Raw genomic sequence first — 20670 nt, 5'->3', positions numbered from 1 at the left:
AGTGTTATTTTTCCTATGATAGTATTAGTGACTCTTCAGTCTACGCACGCAACATTCATTAATTTATTATAATTTATTAAATATTAAAAGACGTAAGATTAGTTTTAACTCTGATTGTTCTTGCTTATCCAGGTAAGGGTGATACGCAGCATTCACTAGTGATGTATTTTTACTCCCTCCCTATGCCCTTTATACTAAATGTAATATTAGAGGACTTATATTGTTATATAATACATTCCCTGCTGAACATGGATATTTTGCAGGGATTGGGCACATGCCAGAGGAAACAGTGTAAATTCAGAGTTCCAGCTCAACTATTCTCTGGATATTTTTTCTATTCCTGACAGTTCATTAGGATTGTGGGAGCATGTTACTTTATAATAATGCAAAGGATACTTCTATGTATGTGCAAACTCTTACTTTCCAACTCGTATGCAACCATGAATTTCAGCATCTCACTCCTGAAGAAAGCTCTGTACTTCTAGCAGACCTGACTGCAGTATGTTTTTTGAACAGATAATGGATCTCAGTGTAACAACTCCTTATTTTCCTGAATTTCCACATGTATTTGAAACTGCAAGTTTAAGAAGCAGCTTCAATCTTCATTTTATTTCATCTTTGAATTAACTTTTTTTCCTCAAGACAGAAAAAGAATGATCAGTGTAGAATGTTTATACTTCTTAGCTAAAGACTCTGAAGCCAAGTTTAACTTTATTCACGTGAGTAGCCCTCTGCAGTTTTCCTATATGATATGGCACATTTTCAGGAAGATTATCAACTTTAGATAATCAGCCATAACTGGCTTGAGAAACAGCCTGAAATTTCTGAACAACTCTTCTTAGGGTGGTGCATTCAACTAATAAGTTTTACCAGGTTTATATGTAACTTCTCACTGAAACAATTTTAGATGTACAAAGTGTATAAAAATAGGATGAATATGTTAGTAAAGAGCCTGTATGGGAGAAAGAACATTGGAAATATACATATTAATTTTCATAAGTTCTGCATCAGGCCCTTAGTATGTCTTCTGTTGTCCCCCCCTGCTTTGGATATTGTTGTTACTTATTCAGGAAATTCATGAGAGCATGACGGAAGTATATTTTTATGCACCATATAAATCAAGGAGCCTGAAGAGTTTTGCAAAAGCAAAAAACCCCCAAATGGAACCCCAAAATTCCACATCCAAATCAGAACACATATGGGCTGAAAAAAAGCATGGAAATTTTTTTAAAAGAAAAAGACTGAGAAATCTGTGGAAAAATGGGTATTGGAAAAAATGAAAGCTGGAATACAGCCCTAGCTCAGGTGTACAATGCCCAAATTACATGAGATGTGGGAGAAATGTGTAGAGCTATTCATGTAAAGACAAACATCTGCATTTTTTAAAGTGTTTTCTTGTCATGTTTTTGAAGAATCAAAGAATGTAGCTTTATGTATGTCGGAAATTCTTTGTCAGTTGCAACCCTCATGTGGAATATGGGAGAAAAGAGAAGGTCTTGTTTGGCTGTAAATCTGGTTCTGTGATGCACTGGGCCTCATACTAAGGGAAAACTGTGAGGGTAGGAAGGTCAAGAACATATTTATCTCATCGTATCACCTCCAAAAGAGTAAATCTGTGTTCAAATTCCTCTACACAAAAATGTTTAAGAGGTTCTTGATAAATCAGTGGTTGGGTTTCCTGCTTGCAAACAATTACATTCAGGCAAATCTCTGGACAAATACTTAGTGCTTCAGAATGTGGATGATTTTTTGGAACTCCAGACAAACAGTGCCAAATTCATGATAATGTTTAAGGGAAAGGAAGTTTGACACACTTACTGTTTCCTATTTTCAGGGAACTGCTTTGTCTCTGTCTTTTTTCTTCCTTGGCAGGTCTTGTAGACATAATCACAGAATACTAATTAAATAATTGTTTGTTACAATGTGATGCATATGACATTTGATAGAGGATGGACATGCCCACTGAAATCAAGGCAGTCTTATTTTCTGAAAACATCTGTTTAAATTCTTTCCAGATGCTGCTATTGGAGTTACAGATGTTTTCCACTGCATCTGAACCCTTTGATTTGTACAGAATATAGCAAGTTTGTCTTCCTTGTTTATTTCACTTCTTTTCATTTGTATACTCCTCTTCTCTTCCATACACATATTGTTAGTTCTGTCCCTGTCATCCCTCTGCTGCAACTTCTGATGACTTCCTATCATCTGTTAACAATTTGCAAGTATCCGTTTCATGTCAAGGCACATGAAAACAAAAATGGGAAAACAGCTCTCCCAAAACTGACTCACTCCATTGGCAGCCAGAATGTCCCCACGTGACTGCAGTAAGCTACTTCAGAAAATAATCACTGACAAATAGACTGAAAAACACTGATCAGCTGGTATAATGCAAATATAAATGTAATGAAAACGATACTCATTTTGGCATCTGATGCAATAGAAGAAAGCATTCCTTCCCCTGGTAATGCCAATAGCTTGTTGTCACAGGAGTTCAAGGATTTCTGGAGTCAGGATCAAGATTTTTATTAACTGCCCAGAGAAGCCACAGAGAGCCTGAATGGAAGGCATTAGGCATCTTACTAATATAAATGCTGTGATCCATACAATCATTACAATTTAATCTCATAATGTAAGGTTATTACTGATTTGCCTTTAATAGTTATGGAAGACAATTATTTTCCTGAAAGTAATGGTTGGAGAACATGACAGTTAATTGCTTATTGAGATGAATGATATACAGAAGGTCATTACAAAAATTTCTAAGGGAGCTCCGCTTTCTGTTAATCTAAGAGGCCTCTAAGGGTCCAGAAAGATAATTCTGTTTTCTAAATATCTGTTGGTTCACATATTTAACTTACTAATTTCCTTTTAATTGTATATTTTCCTTTTAGTTATATTTTGAGGGATGTCTGAAGCAATCTGTGATTAGTGCTTTGTATAGAATTAAGTAGGACTCCTTCATTACAGACTATAATCTATATGAGCCTGTTATCAACCTATAACCATATACCCTGTAATAGTATTGCCATTGCTAGCAACAGGCCATAAGCTTTGTACTGAGTTTGCAAGGCCTTAGGACAGAGAATTGTTAGTCTTGCTCTGTCTGAACCCTTTTTGACCTGCCTGCAGCTTTGTTTTACTGGGTTTAGCTGTGACAGCAATTTCTCTAATTGACTAGGCTATGACTACTTTATTTTACTTCTGTTATCTTTGTATGCTATGACCATAGTTTTATATGGAGAGCAGTAATAAGCAGGCACTGGAGACCCCACACCTATAAACAACTCACCAATGGCTAAGGAAATGCAGAGCTGGAGCCAGACAAAACTGGATTTAAAGATAACAAAGAGAATAAAGAAATAGTATGTAACATAGGTAAAAGGCACCATATATAGTAAGTTTGGATATAACATGGAGCTGCAGGCTGGTGAAGAAAGAGCAACAAGTAAAAGTGCCTTAGCAAACATACAAAGATGGCCCCAAGTGCATCCTAGAGAGAGGAAGAATAAAGCATCAACATGAACATCATATTCCTCTTGGTGAAGGATTTTAGGTGCTGACAACTTGCCGTAACACCCCACACCCCACCAGAATGAGACCACCAACCTTAGTATCCAAAGGAAGTGTGGGCATAACATCAGGAGACAGATGGAAATTGAGAAGTGTGTGTATAACAATTTTAACTCTAGTATTACTATTACAATTGAAACTTTTTCTGCATATATGTATTCTTTCTTTAATAACTCTGGATTAATAATGATTCTTCGATTATGCTGTTAAGATTTCAGTTATACAAATAATACATACATGGCCTTATATATATGATGTGTTTCCTCTCTGCCCATAAACAAGATTTTGAGCCTAGCAAGTTAGTGTGTAAACAGTAAATTTCTGGCTCAAGAACATACATTTCCCAAGAGGCTTGGTGTTTTGGAAAAGCCCATTTTATGAGTAAGTGTTAAGTTGCTCCATACTCAGAATCAGGAAGGAATAATGTGTTAGACTCTTTAATAAAGCTAGGACTGATGCCAACATATGATATTGTTTTATCCTTCACCTTTGCAAAGCATAAAATACTATTTAAACCGAGATAATGAATCACAGCTGGAAGTTTTCATTTGTAATAAGTCTTGTCTTTGCTATTGAAACTATCAGGTGGACAAGAACAGCTAACAATGATTCAGAGTAGATACTAATTCCAACCCATGCCAAATTGAAGAAGAAAAAATTTGCTCCTCAAATACTTATGATAGTATAAATTTTTGAGAGAGAATTTGCAAATATATTGTGTATATATATGCTAGGCTTCATGTGATAAGTGCTTTATGACTTTTTTGTATGATTAATAAGATGTCTTATTCAAAGGTATGGTACCACAGAATAATTCAGGTTGGACTTATTCCTAGAGACATGTGTGTCCATTCCAATCTCGTGACCAAAACAGGGCTAGAATGGCTTGCTCATAGCTTTATCCAGTTGGGTCTTAAAAACTTCCAAGGTTGGAGACAGCACAATGTCTCTGGGCCCTGGCTCCACTGCCTGACAGTGCTCATGGTGTATTTCCTTATATCCAGCGTGAACCTTTCATTTCAGTTTATGTCTGTTGTCTCTTGGTCTCCTGCTATGCACTTCAGTGAAGAGCCCAGCTCTGCCTTCTCAGTAACCTCCTCCTAAGTATTAGAAGGCTGGTTTAGGTCCCCTTCTCTCCTCCGGCTGAAAAAGCCCAGTTCCCTCAGACTGTCATAGGGACAGTACACCTGCGTCCATCCACCTTGGGGGTTCTCTGCTGAACTTGCCCTAGTTAAGCAAAGTCTTTCTTGTACCAGGGTGGGGGGGAGAAGAAGGGAGGCAAAACTGGCTACAGTATAGAGATGTGGTCTAAGGAGTGCCTAATGGTGGGGGGATAATCACTTCTCTTGATCTATGGTTATGCTCCTGTTAGTACAGCCCAGGATGCTACTGGCCTTCTTTTCTGTCAGGCCATACTGCTGGCCGTTTGGTTTGCTGTCCACCACTGCCCCCCCTGGGCTTTCTGGCAGAGCTGCTGCCTAGTGGGTCAGTCCCCAGCCTGTACTGTTGCAGATAGTGCATCCTAGGCACAGGACTTTGCATTTGTCCTTATTTAATTCCATCAAGTTCCTGTTGGCCCATTTTGCAGCCTGTCTAGCTCCCACTGAAGTGCAGCGCTGCCCTTGAGTGTATCTGCTAAGATCTCATGGTTTGGTTCATCTGCAAAGTTGATGAGGGTGCGCTCTGTCTCCTCCTGCCTAGTTACTGCTAGATATTAAACCTGACAAACTAGACTTGTTAACTAGCCTCCAGATAGGGTACAAAACATTACGCACTACACTTTGAGCTTGATTGCAGCCAGTTTTTCACCCATCTAATTGTCCACCCATTTAGAACAAAACATCCCAGCTTGGATGGGGATTAAAATGATTTGGAAGACCACATCAGAAGCCTTGTTAAGGTTAGTATAGGATTATAACTTGCTCCTTATGTAAACAAAGTTTCTGTATAGAATAGAACAGCTAGGAACTGGTTACTTGACACTGCTTAAAGAATTCTTTATCAAACTCAAAAGATATCTCCAAGAAGACAATTCAAGAACGCTTTTGACTGTTGGGGTCTTAGCAAGCTCCTTCACAGAATTACTTATGATTGAAAGGTTATTGAGAAATCTGAAAAACTCTCTGTTGGAAAGAATATCTGGACTTGTTTGAAACAAGATTTCAACTTTTACTCAGCCATTCTGAAATCAAAGGGCTACTTCAATAAACTTACCTAGCAGGAGCCAGGATTTTAACTTACACAGATAGGCTACACATGTGAATAAGGCATCTGGGCCATAAACGTAAGAAGGTAAATTCAGAATACAGTCCAAACTGTATTAATTAATAATTGGTGTTAGTGTGCTAAGATATGAGTAATTAAATCTGAATGAAGATAATCAAATTTCATCTTCCAAGCATTAAACTGATGGCTACAGAAAACACCAAATGCACATTTTTAAATATGGCATAACTGTGTAAAACACCATTTAAGAACTAATGAACTAATGATCTATTTCAGTGCTACAGATCCTCCTATTATCCCCTTTTTCTACTGCTGGATCTGTGACAACTATTGCGTGAAACCACTAGGAAGGCTGGAATCTGGCAAAGACAATCAAGGAGGAGGGAGCAATCATTTCTTTTACTACGTAATTTTTACAACCTAAGTAACCCACATTTTATGCTGCAAAGGCCGTGTGTGTGTGTGTGTGTGTGTATGTGCGCGCATACGTGTGCATGTGCAGGTGCGTGTGTGTGTTGCCCCTCTAGCCACCATCATCCACTCCTTGCCTGTCCTGCATTAAGTCCAGACAGGTTTCTAAGCAGCATTTGACAGTGCAATTATCTTAGCTGCCCTCTGAAGTTTTTCTGAGTGGCTCAATAGTACCTGTAAAGGGGCAGACCATCGAGTTTCTGTTTTAACATGTAGATAAATTATTTCTGTTTTTTTTTGTATATAGTGTGCTTGGAGATAAGGGTTACTGAGCTCTCTGAAAAATCTGGTATTTGTTGCATATTTATTCCATATAATACATTTCCTTTTTTCCACAGATTTGCTTTAGAAACAGTTAGGTGTTGTCTGCACATTTTGTGGATTTCCAGCTTTCAAATGCTAATATGAAGTTCCAAGCTGAGAATGAACACCATGGTTTTTAACATTTAAATGCCTTTTATGGCCTAATTTTGTTCAAGTCTGTGAATGCAAATGGTGCTTTGGCAAACAGATGTTTCCCAGGAGACAGTCATATAGCCCTGAATGTTTCACTCCTTCTGTATTCTAAAATAAAGAAGGGTGTTACTATGGTTCAGTTACAGGAGTTCACGTTACTCAGTTTATGATGATTTATGCTGATACTAAGATTTCTGTGCTGAGCCAGTGTTTTCATATGTGGTTGTTAATGCTGTTCATCTTGTCTAACTGAACAGTTTTTGGGCTCTATTCACATTTTCATATTGTAATCGCCTACCACAAGTCCCTTCAAGCATGTTTTCCTGTTGCTGTTGCGAATCACCTCTGAAACCACGGAGACTGAAGAGAGTTATAAGCAGGAAAGCTGCATTTCATATATGTTCTTTTTGGGTTTAAGCTCTGCCTTCTGCGCAGTCACTTTTCCCTGTGGCCCTTCCAGCCCCCCACCAGCACCACCTCCACCACCACCGCCACCAGCACCACCGCCACCAGCACCTCCAGCACCACTTCCAGCATCACCTCCAGCACCAGCACCACCTCCACCAGCACCACCACCTCCACCACCAGCACCACCTCCAGCAGCACCACCACCAGCACTATCTCCACCAGCACCTCCCCCAGTACCACCACCACCAGCACCAGCACCTCCACCAGCACCACTGGCACCACCGCCAGCACTACCTCCACCACCAGCAGCACCAGCACCAGCACCACCTCCACCTCCATCACCAGCACCAGCACCAGTACCACCTCCACCAGCACCACTGGCACCACCTCCACCAGCACCACCAGCTCTGGGCTCTCCGGCAGGACGCCCGCTCCCGCCGCTGCGGCGCGGCGCCGGTCCCGCGCCCCCTGCGCCCGGCTCGGCGGCGGCGGCCTGCGCGGCTCCTCCCCGCGGCGCCCGGCGGCCTCGTTCGGGCGCGCGGCCCGCGGCCGCTCCGCGCTCGGCGGCGGCGCCCCCCGGGCGCGGCGGGGCGCGGGCAGGCCCCGCCCGGCGCGGCGCGGCGCGGCGGGACGCGGCGGCGGCCGTGGGGCGGCGCGGCGCGGCGCGGCCCGGGCGGCTGCAGCATGGCGGTGCCGCCGCCGCTGCTGCGCGCCGTCATCACGGGGCCGCCGGGCTCGGGCAAGGGCACCATCTCCGCCCGCATCGTCACGCACTTCGCCCTCAAGCACCTCTCCAGCGGCGACCTGCTGCGCGACAACATCCAGCGCCGCACAGGTGACGCGCCGCGCCGCGCCGCGCGGGGGGCCGCGCCGCCCGCACCTCCCCAGCGCCCTCCCGCCGCCCGCGGCCCCTCGCGCCGGGCCTTGCCGCGCTGCCCCGCCGCGGCCCGGGCCCCGCCGCCCCCTCCGCCCGGCCCGGCCCTGCCCGGCCCGGCCCGGCCCGGCGCGGCGCGGCGGCTTCCCCGCGGCCCGCGCAGGGCCCCGCGCCCAGGCACCTGCGGGCACCTCCGCCCCGGCGCGGGGAGGGAAGCCCTGTTTGCGGACTGCGGCCGTGCTTCACAAACAAACGAAAACAACGAGAAAACCTCCCGAAACAGCGGGCAGAATTTTCAAACTCAAACTTTTTTTTTTTTTTTTTAAATTATAAACACGCTCGTGTCATGCTTCGGTTTCCGCGCGGCTCGTGCTTGCGTACAGCATCGCGGGTACCGGGCCGCGATGCCGTTTGCAGTCATGGCCGGTGGCTCCCCGTGACACCCCACAGCCCCCTCTGCCTGCTGATTTTTATTTTGTTTTTATTTTTTGCAATGTGCGAAGGGCTGCTTCTGGCTTGCGCTTCTGCTTTTTCCTCACGACAGCCTTGAACATCCTCCCGAGAGCCATACCTCGTCGCAGCCTGAAACGCGCGCTGTTGATTTGCAGCGCTTTAAAACCGTGAACAGCTTCGTTCGCTCGTAGCTATTACTGCGTTATCACAGTTTGGTTGCTGATAGTCTTGGGTTTGAAAGCTTATGAGCTTGTTTGAAGGTGAAAGTTTATCTGTATTGTGAAATGAGTTAGTTGTTTTTGATTTCCACATCTCTTTTTGCACAAACTGTGTTTGCTCTATAAGAACAATGACATTGGCTTAGCAGGTTGACACTACTATAGTTGGTATCTACAGGTTAAATATTGGCTAAGGGCACCAGCCATGCTGACATACATTCACACTTTTTTCTTGTTTGTTTGCACCAGTATAAGTTGTCGTTCATAGAGACAAAAAAGTTCAAAAAACCCCCAAAATAGCCATATAAATAAAACCTAGTGAGAAGTGAAGACAACCCAGAAGGTGAAGGGAGTATGTTATTTACAAAATACCTCTGGAGTGGTAAAAACCTGGCTGTGAGGAGAGAAGGCAGTGGAGGGTGTCGGAGACGGCCAAGCTTGCTGCGGTATAGCTAGCTCCGGAGTTAAGGGGATCTGCTGTGGAGTTCCTCGTTTGCTAATTAGCCCAGATGAGGCTGGCTTAGTTTTACTGGAAGTGGTCACTGGTTGCAGGAGTGGTGTCCAGAGGGTGCGGTGAATCCTGGGTCTGGGAGCAGATAAAGACTCTGGAGGGGGGGAAGGAGCCGTGTGGAAAGCTTTAGTCCAGGGAAAGAGGGAATCAGTTCTGGTAACGATGGAAGAGGCCCACAGTTCCCAGTGCTTTAGCGACTGTTAGTCTAAATTGGTCAGATGAAACACTTGGAAAATTACGTATAATTACAGTAGTTTGAGGGTGCCATTTGTGGCCTTTGCCGTCTTGTGAAAATGGACTTTGTCTGTCGAAAAGTGCTGTCGAACGTGTGAGAGTCCTTAGCGATTTGCCCGTGTTGCCACGCTCTGCTGCTCTGGAGAGAGGACCTGCTGTCACAAGCTCCCCTTGGCGCTAAGCAAGTCCGGACCACTGTCCAAACACGGCCAGAGCCCGTTTGCTCTGTGCAGTTAGGACATGTTAATCTTTTGCAAAAGCTGTAAATAGAGATACCTTTTATCACCCAGACAGAAAAGAGAACTGCATTGCCTTTAAGTACAAAGATTGCCATGCCAAGGCCTATACTGGTTTCAGACCCGCCTATAAAAAACAAAACAAAATCAAAACCACACTAAATCCCCCCCACACACACACACAACAGAAGAAAGCTAAAGTCTAGTAAATAAACTTTTTGTTGCAATGTAACTATTTTGGGTGGAGTCCTGACTATTTTTTTCTGTTTTAATAGCTGACTCCGTAAATGGCCTGAGGCTGTAGAGAGATGCAGTGTGTTTTTATCCCTGTTGGTCTAATAATAGGGCTTGCATGCCTTAGGTGTTGCCACATTCTAGTCCTCTTAGTACTTTCTTTTCTTTAACACCAAAGCTACTTTCTGCATTACTTGAGTGCATCTATTGCTTTCCACTTGCCATGTCTGAAGAAGGGCCGGTCTACTACTGCATTTCCAGCAGTGGCTCAGGTGGGACTGTCGTTGCTTTCTGCTGAAAGCAGTCATGTCTTTTATTGGTAATGTGGTCCATCCCATTCTCTCTCTTCTTTGACGTATGGGAACTAGGTCTGAATTGGCCAAAAGTAAACATTTCTGCATATCCAAAATTAAAACCAATCTAGCTGCTATTCTGGGTGACTTAGGGAGTTAGGTCTGGTTTTGTAGATTAAGGCTGTGGAGGCTGTGCTCAAAACACAGCCCAGACAGATGAATCCCTTCACAGCTATGGTGTACCCTTAACGTGTGTGGACTACAGCACACTTGTGCTGTCACGCAGGGGCATGGTGTCGTATCTAGAACTGGGATGTATGGATGGCATTTTAGCAAGCCAGGGGGCTAAATGACTGCTACTAAAGGTTAGTCAGTTCCATGGGAAAATAGAAGTGTCTGTACGCTCCCATAAATAGTTTACAACATTTATAAACATCCTCTTGTAATTCTAGTAATTGTAAAAATACTTCTCTGGCAAGCGTGTCCCACCGCGTATTGCTTTCCTAAATACCAAAGGGGTTTCATTTCCTAGTGAAGTCATAGGATGATAACCAGGCACTGTACTTTACTGAGAACATAAACTTTCTCAGCAGGAAGTCTGAGGCTGACATCTTAAAGAACTTGGATTGTTCTGTTTCGTCTTTTAAAGAGTCTTACCTAATGGCCTCTCCTGTTCCTAGTTTTGGAAGCTCGTATTTCAAATACTTACCAGTAAAATTATTTGGAGGGTGTGGGGGATAGAGAAAGTGTGCTAATTGCCCTGTTGCCATCAGCAGAACTACCAATCAATTACATTAATCTGATAAGTATTTGCAAGATCAGATTCTGACCAATCATTTGTTTTTGAATTGCAGTCAGTGGCATCTGTCTGTCTGTCTGTCTGGTTTATCACTTTACCATGTTGTGTCATCTTGATCAAAACAAATTGTTTGCAGCATTGTGGCCTTTTTTGTTTTTTTTTAGCTTGCTGGAGGTCATAGATACTGTAACGTGACTTCCCTTACTTTCACAGAAGTTGGAATCCTTGCCAAGTCTTACATTGATCAAGGGCGGCTTATTCCAGATGATATCATGACACGACTGGTGCTGAGCGAGCTCAAAGGTCTGGAGCGGTACAACTGGCTGTTGGATGGTGAGTTAGAGACAGAAAATCTGCACTAGAAAGCTTGGACTGCTTTGGTCACTTAGGGGTCGTCACACTCCAGTAGCTGTCCTGCAGTCCTGGTAACTGGGCAATACTTGTGGCCAGCTTGTGAAACATTCGATATTCAGTCTGCCCCTTTGGCTGTAAAAGGCATGGTGTGCATCCTGCCTTCAGAGTGATACAGTGATGTCTAATTCATGTTGAAAAGCCCCATAGTTGAACACTACAGTAAAATTTTGAAAGTAGCAAGTCTGATAATTCCTGTGCTTTTTTCTCCCTTTAAGAACAAAGACTTCCTTCAAAATATGCATTGGGAAGTTTCTTTTTTAAAGCCTTTTCTTTTCAAAGCCCTTGGAGAATGGAACACTTTAAAAGAAAGGAGTTGAATTATGTGGCTAGGAAGGAAGGTATGTGGTGACGAGGTAAGTATGGAAAGGGAGTCCTGCAACAGTGGAGTGTACAGAAAATCAGTAACAAAAGTCATTAATTAAGTGTTCTGAAGGGTCTCTTTCACTTCCTTTTCGGTTCTGTTCTCTGGAGTGAATTGTTATGGAATTGTGCCAGCCTTCACAGTAGAGAGAAAATGCCTTTGCCCAAGTCTCAATGGACATGAGTGGTCCGCACAACCCCAGCCCATGGAGGAGTACAGTTGGATGTGTGACACAAAGATAGTGTACTGGCTTTTCAGATCCTAGTGACAATCTGTCTCACTAGATAAAACTAGAAAGTTGTTGGTGTGGCTTTTTATTTAAAGGAAGCGAAAAATCCACAGTGTTCCCTGTCCCTTTGCACTTCATTGTAATTACTTCTCATACAGTGATCTGTTCTGTTTGCTTTTTTTTTCCCATTATGTTCTTACACAGTGAGGACAAAGGCTTAACCCCTTTAGTGCACAGCACAATGAAACCTAATCAATAAACCAAAGAGCTGCAGATGTTTCCCTTTAGTTTTGAGTCCTAAGTAGGTGTACCTCTAACCTTGTGGATCTGGTTGTGCAGAAGCAACAGCTAAGCACACTAGTAGCTCTTTGAACAGGAGGATGGTGTGGAGAGTGTAAGGGAAGAAATCCTTTCCTCCTGTGTGTTAATGTGCCTTCTACTGTACACTTTTGAAAGAGAAATTTCTTCTGTGCCAATGTTCACAGAGACTCAGAGAATTACACTAGGGATAGCTCTGGCGTAATCAGCTCTATAGAAACAATATTGCTCTGTTGAAATAAGTTAACCAGAAAATCTTTAGTTTGATAACCACAACTTTGCACAAACAGCTGAGGTCAGCTGGGTCAGACTAAATGGAGTTACTAAGCTGCTTGTATGCTTACTTAGCAAAATACACATTTCGACTGCTTAAAGATAGCTTGGTGTCTTCTAGAGTCACAGCAAATGTAGCAATCTGAGTTGTGCATATATGTATACGAGCTGCTTAGATTTACTTGCTGTATAATTAGGACACTTTTCTCTGTGTTTCTAGACTCGTCATAATTCATCAAGTCTTGTAAACAGTATTCTGTGTATCAAGAAAACACTGTATGCAGCAGCCCCTGGTATAAGTTTCAATGACTTGTTTCTCTAAAGACACTTTCTTTTGTTGAGAAAGTTTCACTTTATTAAGTCTCAAAGCAAACCCATTTTCCAGCTGTGTAACTGAGGTGTATGGTGACCAAATAGCCTGCCAATAGTAAGAAAAAACAGCAGTGCTTAAGTCTTGGCTCACCGTCTTCTTTTGTCATTTAGAAGCACTTCCACAAGATTATATGAACACAAGAGAAAGAGGATGAGGGCAGTTCATGACTGTGATGCAAACCAGATCCATTAGATTTAATGCACAAGCAAGGACTTGGCTTCAGTGAATCAATTCTTTGCTTTGTGGGATGTGCTAAGCAGGACATAGTACCCTTAAGGTGTTATTCTTCACTATTTCTTCTGTTGTAAGACTATTTTGGCTAGTTCCTTACTCAGGTGGTGTAATCCTCAATCAATATTATGCAAGGAAGACTTTGCTCAGTTTTTAACCTATCAGAACTTGTCTTTATGGAGATGTTTACTTGCATAGTACAGTAAAAATCCCAAGCTTTTGAAGAGCGTGAGGCTTTATGCAAGAGGTTTGAGGGTAGACGAGTTCTTCCAGTTAACTTACCATGCAGTAGCACGTTCTGCAGTAGCTTTGACTGTTAAAGTTGTGGTCAATTATTATCTTAAATTCTTTATGATGATCTTCATTTTCTTGTTCTTAATTTTCTTCTTCCTTCTTAAGTTGCATTAGGTTTATTTGCTAACAATATGTGCCATTAAAAACACTCCATTGGAGCCATAGAGTTCATGGGGCAAAATGCATCGTCTTGTATGTTTAGAAAGAGATTTCTGTGCAGCCTGAGTGTTCTCACTGTCATTGTCCTACAAGATCGATTGATACACTAGATATTCTTAAGCTCTTCCTAATGCTACTCTTCGATGCAGAATTCATCCTGGACTGCCTCTGGTAGATACACTGGGTTTACTACAACTGAATGAAACAGGTTTGTTATGGTCACCTACCTAATTCAAACTTGTACATAACAATGGAAATGAAAATTGTCACAGATGTTTCTTGATTGTTCAGATCTCTCACAATGAACTGCCTGTAGCTTTTATTGTTCAAAATGTGTATCCAATATTCTTGTTCAGAATAGCTAATTGGTATGTAGCACATTCAAGCATGGTGTCTTTTTGCTTGTATTTGTTACACTTTTGGGGAGGTGGTTAAGTGAAATGAAGACAGGAAGCTGGGAGGAGGTTAACAAATTAGAATGCGGTGATGCTCGGAAAATAAAAAAAACCCTGAAAATCTGATGTGTCTTCAACCTTTACAGCATGACGATGCAGTTTTTACTCTCGATTGCCTGACCGCTAGTTTCTCTAATAAATTTAATCCAGTTAATTCTTATTGTAACCCTGCCTTTGGATTTTTACGGGGTTATGTTTGCTTTACAGGTTTCCCTAGAACAGTTGCTCAGGCAGAAGCTCTGGATAAACAGTGTCAAATAGACACTGTGATTGACCTAGACGTGCCATTTGAGACCATAAAGTACCGGCTCACTGCACGCTGGATCCACCCTGCTAGTGGCAGAGTCTACAACCTTGAATTCAGTCCTCCCAAAGTGCTGGTAAGCAATACACATATTGCTATCGGTGCTAAAGAAATACCACATGGCATTTGGTTAATTGAAGTAAAATATTGTTTGCACAGGTTGTTGCAAAACATGGTAGCCCAGAAGAAGGTGGCTCATTTCATCTCTTAAAAGTGCAGAAGCTGCCTTGGTAGCAGGCCCTCTCTCCTGGTATCATAGTGCCCTTGTAGGACCTCTAGCTGATGGGCAACTTGGTTCTCTGCAGTATGAAACACCACGCTGTCAACTCCACTGATTGCTTTGTAAGCTGTTGTTGACAGTGTTAACTGATCTGGAAGGCTTTCCTTTCCCAATCTGGCACACTGGCGTAAGAGCTGGGCCAGTTCTTTAGCCTCACAGCCTGAAATGTGATTTCCTTCTTCCACAGGACTCATTCTTTGTATCTAGGAAGCATACTGAGTTGGGAACTACTGTAAGTCAGAAATTCCACTTAATGCTTTCCCTGAGTTAATACTTACCAGGACAGGTATTTTCAAGTGAATAGTTGTCATACTGCAAAATTAGATGTAGAAGTTTGTCACTCAGGGAAGCTTCTCAACAAAACAAAAAGATTTTGGCTTTAGACATCATAAAGAGGAACAGTCAGTATAGAGAGAGAGAGAGCAGTTGTACATTGTTACTTTAAAATTTTTTACTTAGCTTAGCCTTAGTGGAAATCAGCTTAAGTTCTGTTTCATCCTTAACTATAAATAACTTACCTGTTGAGGCATCACATTTTCACCTGGAAGCCCTGTTAAGTTACATCAGAAGCATAGCAGGTTTAAGCTGAAGAAGTTTTGAGGAGCTTACCTGAAACAAGTTTTGTGATTTCAGTGTTGCAGAATAGGAGGCCAGCTAAAATAATAGGTAAGCACTGGAAGTGAGCACTGGAAGCACAGTATACATACAGCTTATGAATAGTTTAAAACACAGCATTTGAGTCATGGTTATTTTTAATTAAGGAGGAAGACAGGCAAGCAACAATGGAGAATTATCAAATACACCGAAGAGTGGGTTTCAGCTGTAGCGGCTTTCTTGTAAGGAGCACTTCACACTACCTTTCACTCATTAGCATGCACGTCACAACATATTAAAGCAGTTTGCAATATTCAGGTAAAATCATGAATTGGAGCCGAACAGCTAAAATACAGTTGTCTTTGTTATCTAGTAGACCTGCAAAAACCTTAATTGCTTACCTTCTCAATGAAACTAAGAGATTATGGCTTTTTAATTAATACAAAGCTAAAGGCTCATAACTTATAGTGCTTTCCCTGTACCTACTGACTGCCAGTACAGGTGCCAGAAAAACTCTTCAGCGTTTTAAATCATTTTATTTTATAAACAAGGCAACTTTGATCATGTAAATGCATCTCTAATACAACACAGATGTTCTGGAATAAATATCCTTCACACCTTCATGAATAGATAAGCTTACTGAACAATGATAGTAATTGATTTTCTGAAACTGACTGCCAGAATGCAAGCAGGACAGGAAGACATTTTTATGGTTTAATTGGCTTTGTACTTGCAAGATCACTAATGCTTCCACTACAAATGTCAGATTAAATTTGTCTTTAGGAAAACTCAAAATTCTTGCGGTTTTAATTAGTATGTATGAAGGAGCAAAGAATCCCTTATGTCTCTGGTGGGCCAGATTCTGTGCTTTGATGCACAATGATTTAATGCTCCTAAATAGGAGCAAGATTTTATGCCACTTCATTGGGTCCCAGTGTCTGTGACAGCAATAAAAAAAACCTCTTGGGCTATTGCTGCTTTAAGACTTACATGCTCAATAATCACATAAAGCACTTCTGAGAAACTGGAAGTGAAGTGTTCAGTAATGGAGGAATTGCCATAACTGGCACGTTAGGTCCCTACCTCTGTTTACTCAGTCCTGCAAAAAATTCTGTGGAAGTTTATGCCATTTGTTGTACAGCTGTTGATAAATGATAACTCTTCCACAGCATGACTTACAGTTAAATGGCTATTAACTCTTTTCCCCATTCCAGCGTTGCCAAGCGTTTCTTGCTTCATTGCTCATGTGCATGAACTCACTGGAACAATTCCTAACGATCTTCCCTTACATATGAAAGTTTTGTCTAAACATTTCCAATATTCAACAAATGTTCTGGTGCACAAATTAGTGAAATTACTGTATTACTATAACATGATGTTCATAGCAAATACTGAGAAAATATTTCTAACTGAGGGACTTTATAACTGACATCTAATGTTCCATATAAGATACGGATGGTAGTCTTTCTCTTCCTAAACAGAAATCTATTCCTTGACTAATGGGAAATTGATCATAATTTAAATAGAATGTGACAGAAAACATAAATAGAAATATAAATCAGTGTTTGCTTTTAACCATGATCAGGGCATTGATGATATTACTGGAGAGCCACTTGTTCAGCGTGATGATGATAAGCCAGAGACGGTTACCAAAAGACTGCAGGCTTATGATGCACAAACAAAACCTGTTCTAGAGTATTATCGGTAAGTAGTAAAATACTGTATCTCTTTCTGTGTTAGCATACCAAGGAAGAAATATTTTTTTCAATTGCAAAGGTATTACAACAATGAATGTGACATAAATAGCCATACATATCATCAACACAGTAAGAAATATAAACAATGAAACGAGTAAGTTCCCCATTGTTTAGTTGCATAAAACCTCTTCAGGAGCCAGCTAAGTAGAGGAGCCCTTCATTGCAGCCATATTAAGCTTTACAGAGTGCTGTGCATTATTCAATGTATCGTATATGATTTCAGCAACAGACCTCTGTTTAATAAGGTAACGGCCACAGTTCCTTTTTTGGAAACTTTGAGATTATATTCTCTTCCTGGATGTAGAAACAGAAAGCCTCCTAATGGACAGTGGGACAAAAAGTGACACACACACAGAAAAATTGTTAGTGAGGCTTCAAAGTGACTTTTTTAAAAACAGGACTATACTGTGCACAGCTAGCTAGCTATATAAGAACAGTGCTAATTGCGTTGTGGAAGGGTAACAAATTGTCAGTCCTTGTAGAAGCCAAAATTTTGTACAAACTCTATCTTAATGTTACTATCTTAATGTTAAAGCTGGCCTGCTGTGTTAATAACACATGGGTAATAAATGGATAATAGATTACCATATAGAAGTCTGAAGAGGCTTATCCCAACCCAAACAAACAGATCAGAAATTTTTTTTTTTTGCAATATACTGAAGTGATCTTCCTTTGTTTTCGGATCCCCCACCCTTCATTATACTCCAATAGACCTGTTCAGCATGTTGAGTAGAAGACTAGACGCTCCATCTTTGAAGTGGTTAAGTTTTAGAGAAAGAATATTTGGGGTTATCAGTGATTTTCCTGACTTCAGCAGGTTTCTGAAGTGAAAATGCCTCTAAGTCTCATAGTAAGACATAGAGCTAAACTATCATTACTGATGATAGCATATTTTACAGATAAATTTAGCTACTAGAACTAATTCAAAACTACTTGACTGGGTCTGTTTCACTTGTTTATTTTGATTACCTTTGTACTTCCTTGATCCCTGGGGTGTAACAACTCTACAGCATCTGGGTTATTCAGGTATTTGGATGTATAGCATGTCCTCTGCAACTGAATTGCCTCTTCTTATTTTTACCCTTCATAGTTTGTTAATAAGTGCTCCATGTACAGCTGTCAGTTTCCTGAACTGACGTGGCCACTAGGTCCCCATATGAGAAACAGAGTAATACATGCCCCATTTGAGTTCCCAATGTTTTAACTGCTCTTAGATCTAAATCATGTTTGTATCAGCACAGTCCTGCCAGGGCAACCTTAAAAAGTGAGTTGAGATCCTGGAAGGAATAGACGATTTGACTTCTGTAATGTTTTTTTTTCCTTCCTCAGGGGAAAAGGGTTGTTGAGATCCTTCTCTGGAACAGAAACCAATAAGATCTGGCCACATATCTATGCTTTCCTCCAAACCAAGTTGCCAGATGTAAGCCAGAAAGATGCTGCCAGCCCCAGGTGAAATTAGGTCTAACTTCTGCTCATCTGTCATAGCACAGACTTGATTACATGAGATTCAGCAATCAAGCATTTCACAAAGTAGTGTACCAGACCGATTAATAATTAAAATCTAGTATTGTCCTCAAGTTACCTGGTGATAACACTTTAAGTCTCCTATGGTGCCCACTTTAATTCTGTACTTTTATATAAAATATGCCTAATTTTTATAATACACTTCAAAAAAAAGCAGCTGCTCTTGTCTCTCTTAATCAGAAAATACTGATGACTGGACATTTTGAATGGTGTAGGAAACACTTCTGAATATAGCCTAATTACAAAGCACTTTGACTTATTCTTTCATGAATTACTGTGTGAAGCAATGATAAGGACATGGAATCAAGTTTCTTAAATGCATGATTAATTGGGGCCAGCTAGAACCTATGGGCAATGCTATTCTGCAAAAAGCCATTCTAGACAGGAACTGGCATAGATACAGGCTGACACCGTGAAAAACAGTCACTTTCTTTAGCTTTGCCTACACATATATCAGTTAGTTGATTCTGCTGGGTGTAAGTTACCTGTGACACCTGCTTGGATGATTGGCTTTACCCTTACTACATACATGTTTCTCCCCTCAGAATAGCTATCTTGCAGGTGTGAGAAAACAGAGGATTCAAAGATGAGTAACATATCTGGTAAATCCTCTGTCTTTGTGCAGCTGCATAAGACTTCCTTAGCAGAAAGAGAGCAAACACTGAAGAGATTAAGTGTAGTCTGGTAAGTCTGCAGCTAGTCAATCTTGACTGGTACAACAAATGCAAGAGAAGTAGGTTTATACAAACCAGTGTCTTTTCTAATACCTTTGAAAAAAACAAGGGCTCATAGATACTAGTGTCAGGATTTCCAGCAGTCAAATTAGTTAGTTTGTCATATTGCTGTAGTTAGTTTCATTGTAGCACTTGGTTTTGTTTTCATGAGTTCATAGTACTAGTTCACATCTTTTTGACCGGCTCTCATATCTATATATTCACTGAATAATTGGAATCACAAATTTCCATAGGCCACACTTAACAGTCCAGGTAATATATACACTGCTATTTTCAGTGAACTCCCCTGGCCTTTTTTTTTAGGCTCATCAAATTGAGAATTTCAAGAAAGGTCAGTTGTTTCGTGCTCAAATTTTGCTGTACCTAGGTAATGCCTGAGGTAGCTGCTGCTTTTGCTAATGCAGGTCTCAATCTCCTCTTGCACTGATTATCTAAAAACAGCTGCACAGACCTGTGGTACTGATGTACAGATTTTTAATTATATTAGCGCTATCACTGTTAAGTCACAGTGTAAGTATGATGGATGATATAGAACTTGTAAAGCTTTTCCATTACTATGAATGAACAGTTATGGGCAGCAACTATTGCTGTAAGCAACTTTCCTTACACTTTAAGGAAAAATTGGCAAAAACTTTGTTAATGACCACCTGTACTTTTATCTTCAGTAATGTCTACATCAAGGCTTTAGACTGAGTGAATTCAGAAAATACACTTATTTCAAAAAGTCAAGGTTAGAAACCATTAGCTATCACATTCCAGCATGAAACCCTGATCTGCTGCTTACTTCTATTTATGCCTTTTGATTTCCACAAAAGGCAGCTATGCTTGTTTTGTTGCCAGCCTGCAGAAGTTTCACTTAACCTGGGGAGAGGAGGGGGGGAGAAATTGTATGATTTGAGACTTATTCCCACACAAACCATTCAATTTTAGTCCCTTAGAAACGTCAGAAATAACTTTCAGTATATCAAGAGCTGCTAGATCAACATGACTGTACTGGTAACAGTGGTAGTACTTGTGAGTCACTGTGCTACAGGGGTCTCATTACCCTAGTACTTACAGGAGAGATGCAGTTAAAGAACAACCTTAGGTTATTAGTTTCCTTTAATAAAGTTAATAATTAAGGAGACTGCAATTTTAATTTTCCTCTCTGGAGTGTCTGTTAAACACCACAATATACTTTATTACTGAAGCCAGTTACCTGCAGTTTGCAGCTGACAGAGCTGCTGCCTTTCCTTTATCCTCAGTTTATATAGGAACTGCTGGAGAACAAAAGTGCAAGGAATAAGAAAAGGCACTTCCACCAGTGGATATGCAGCCCCTATTTCTATTAGTGCATTTGTACTAATAGTTGCTATGGCGTATACTGCAGGCTTAAGACTTTGTTATA

General features: G+C 41.2%; 1 protein-coding gene across 1 annotated transcript; it reads left to right on the top strand.

Annotated features, from left to right (window-relative positions):
• The first annotated feature begins 7746 nt into the window (after window positions 1–7746).
• On the top strand, window positions 7747–18705 carry AK3 (adenylate kinase 3). Its single transcript, XM_064501536.1, has 5 exons — window positions 7747–7966; window positions 11197–11316; window positions 14298–14470; window positions 16854–16972; window positions 18355–18705. Exons 1-5 carry the CDS (start codon window positions 7816–7818, stop codon window positions 18476–18478), a joined length of 687 nt encoding a protein of 228 aa, XP_064357606.1. The 5' UTR covers window positions 7747–7815; the 3' UTR covers window positions 18479–18705.
• Window positions 18706–20670: the final 1965 nt, after the last annotated feature.

This window comes from Dromaius novaehollandiae, chromosome Z (genome assembly GCF_036370855.1).
Source record: "Dromaius novaehollandiae isolate bDroNov1 chromosome Z, bDroNov1.hap1, whole genome shotgun sequence".
NCBI classification, from domain to species: Eukaryota; Metazoa; Chordata; class Aves; order Casuariiformes; family Dromaiidae; genus Dromaius; species Dromaius novaehollandiae.
The sequence above is the reverse complement of the archived record's forward strand: the minus strand, read 5'-3'. Positions and strand labels throughout refer to the sequence as shown.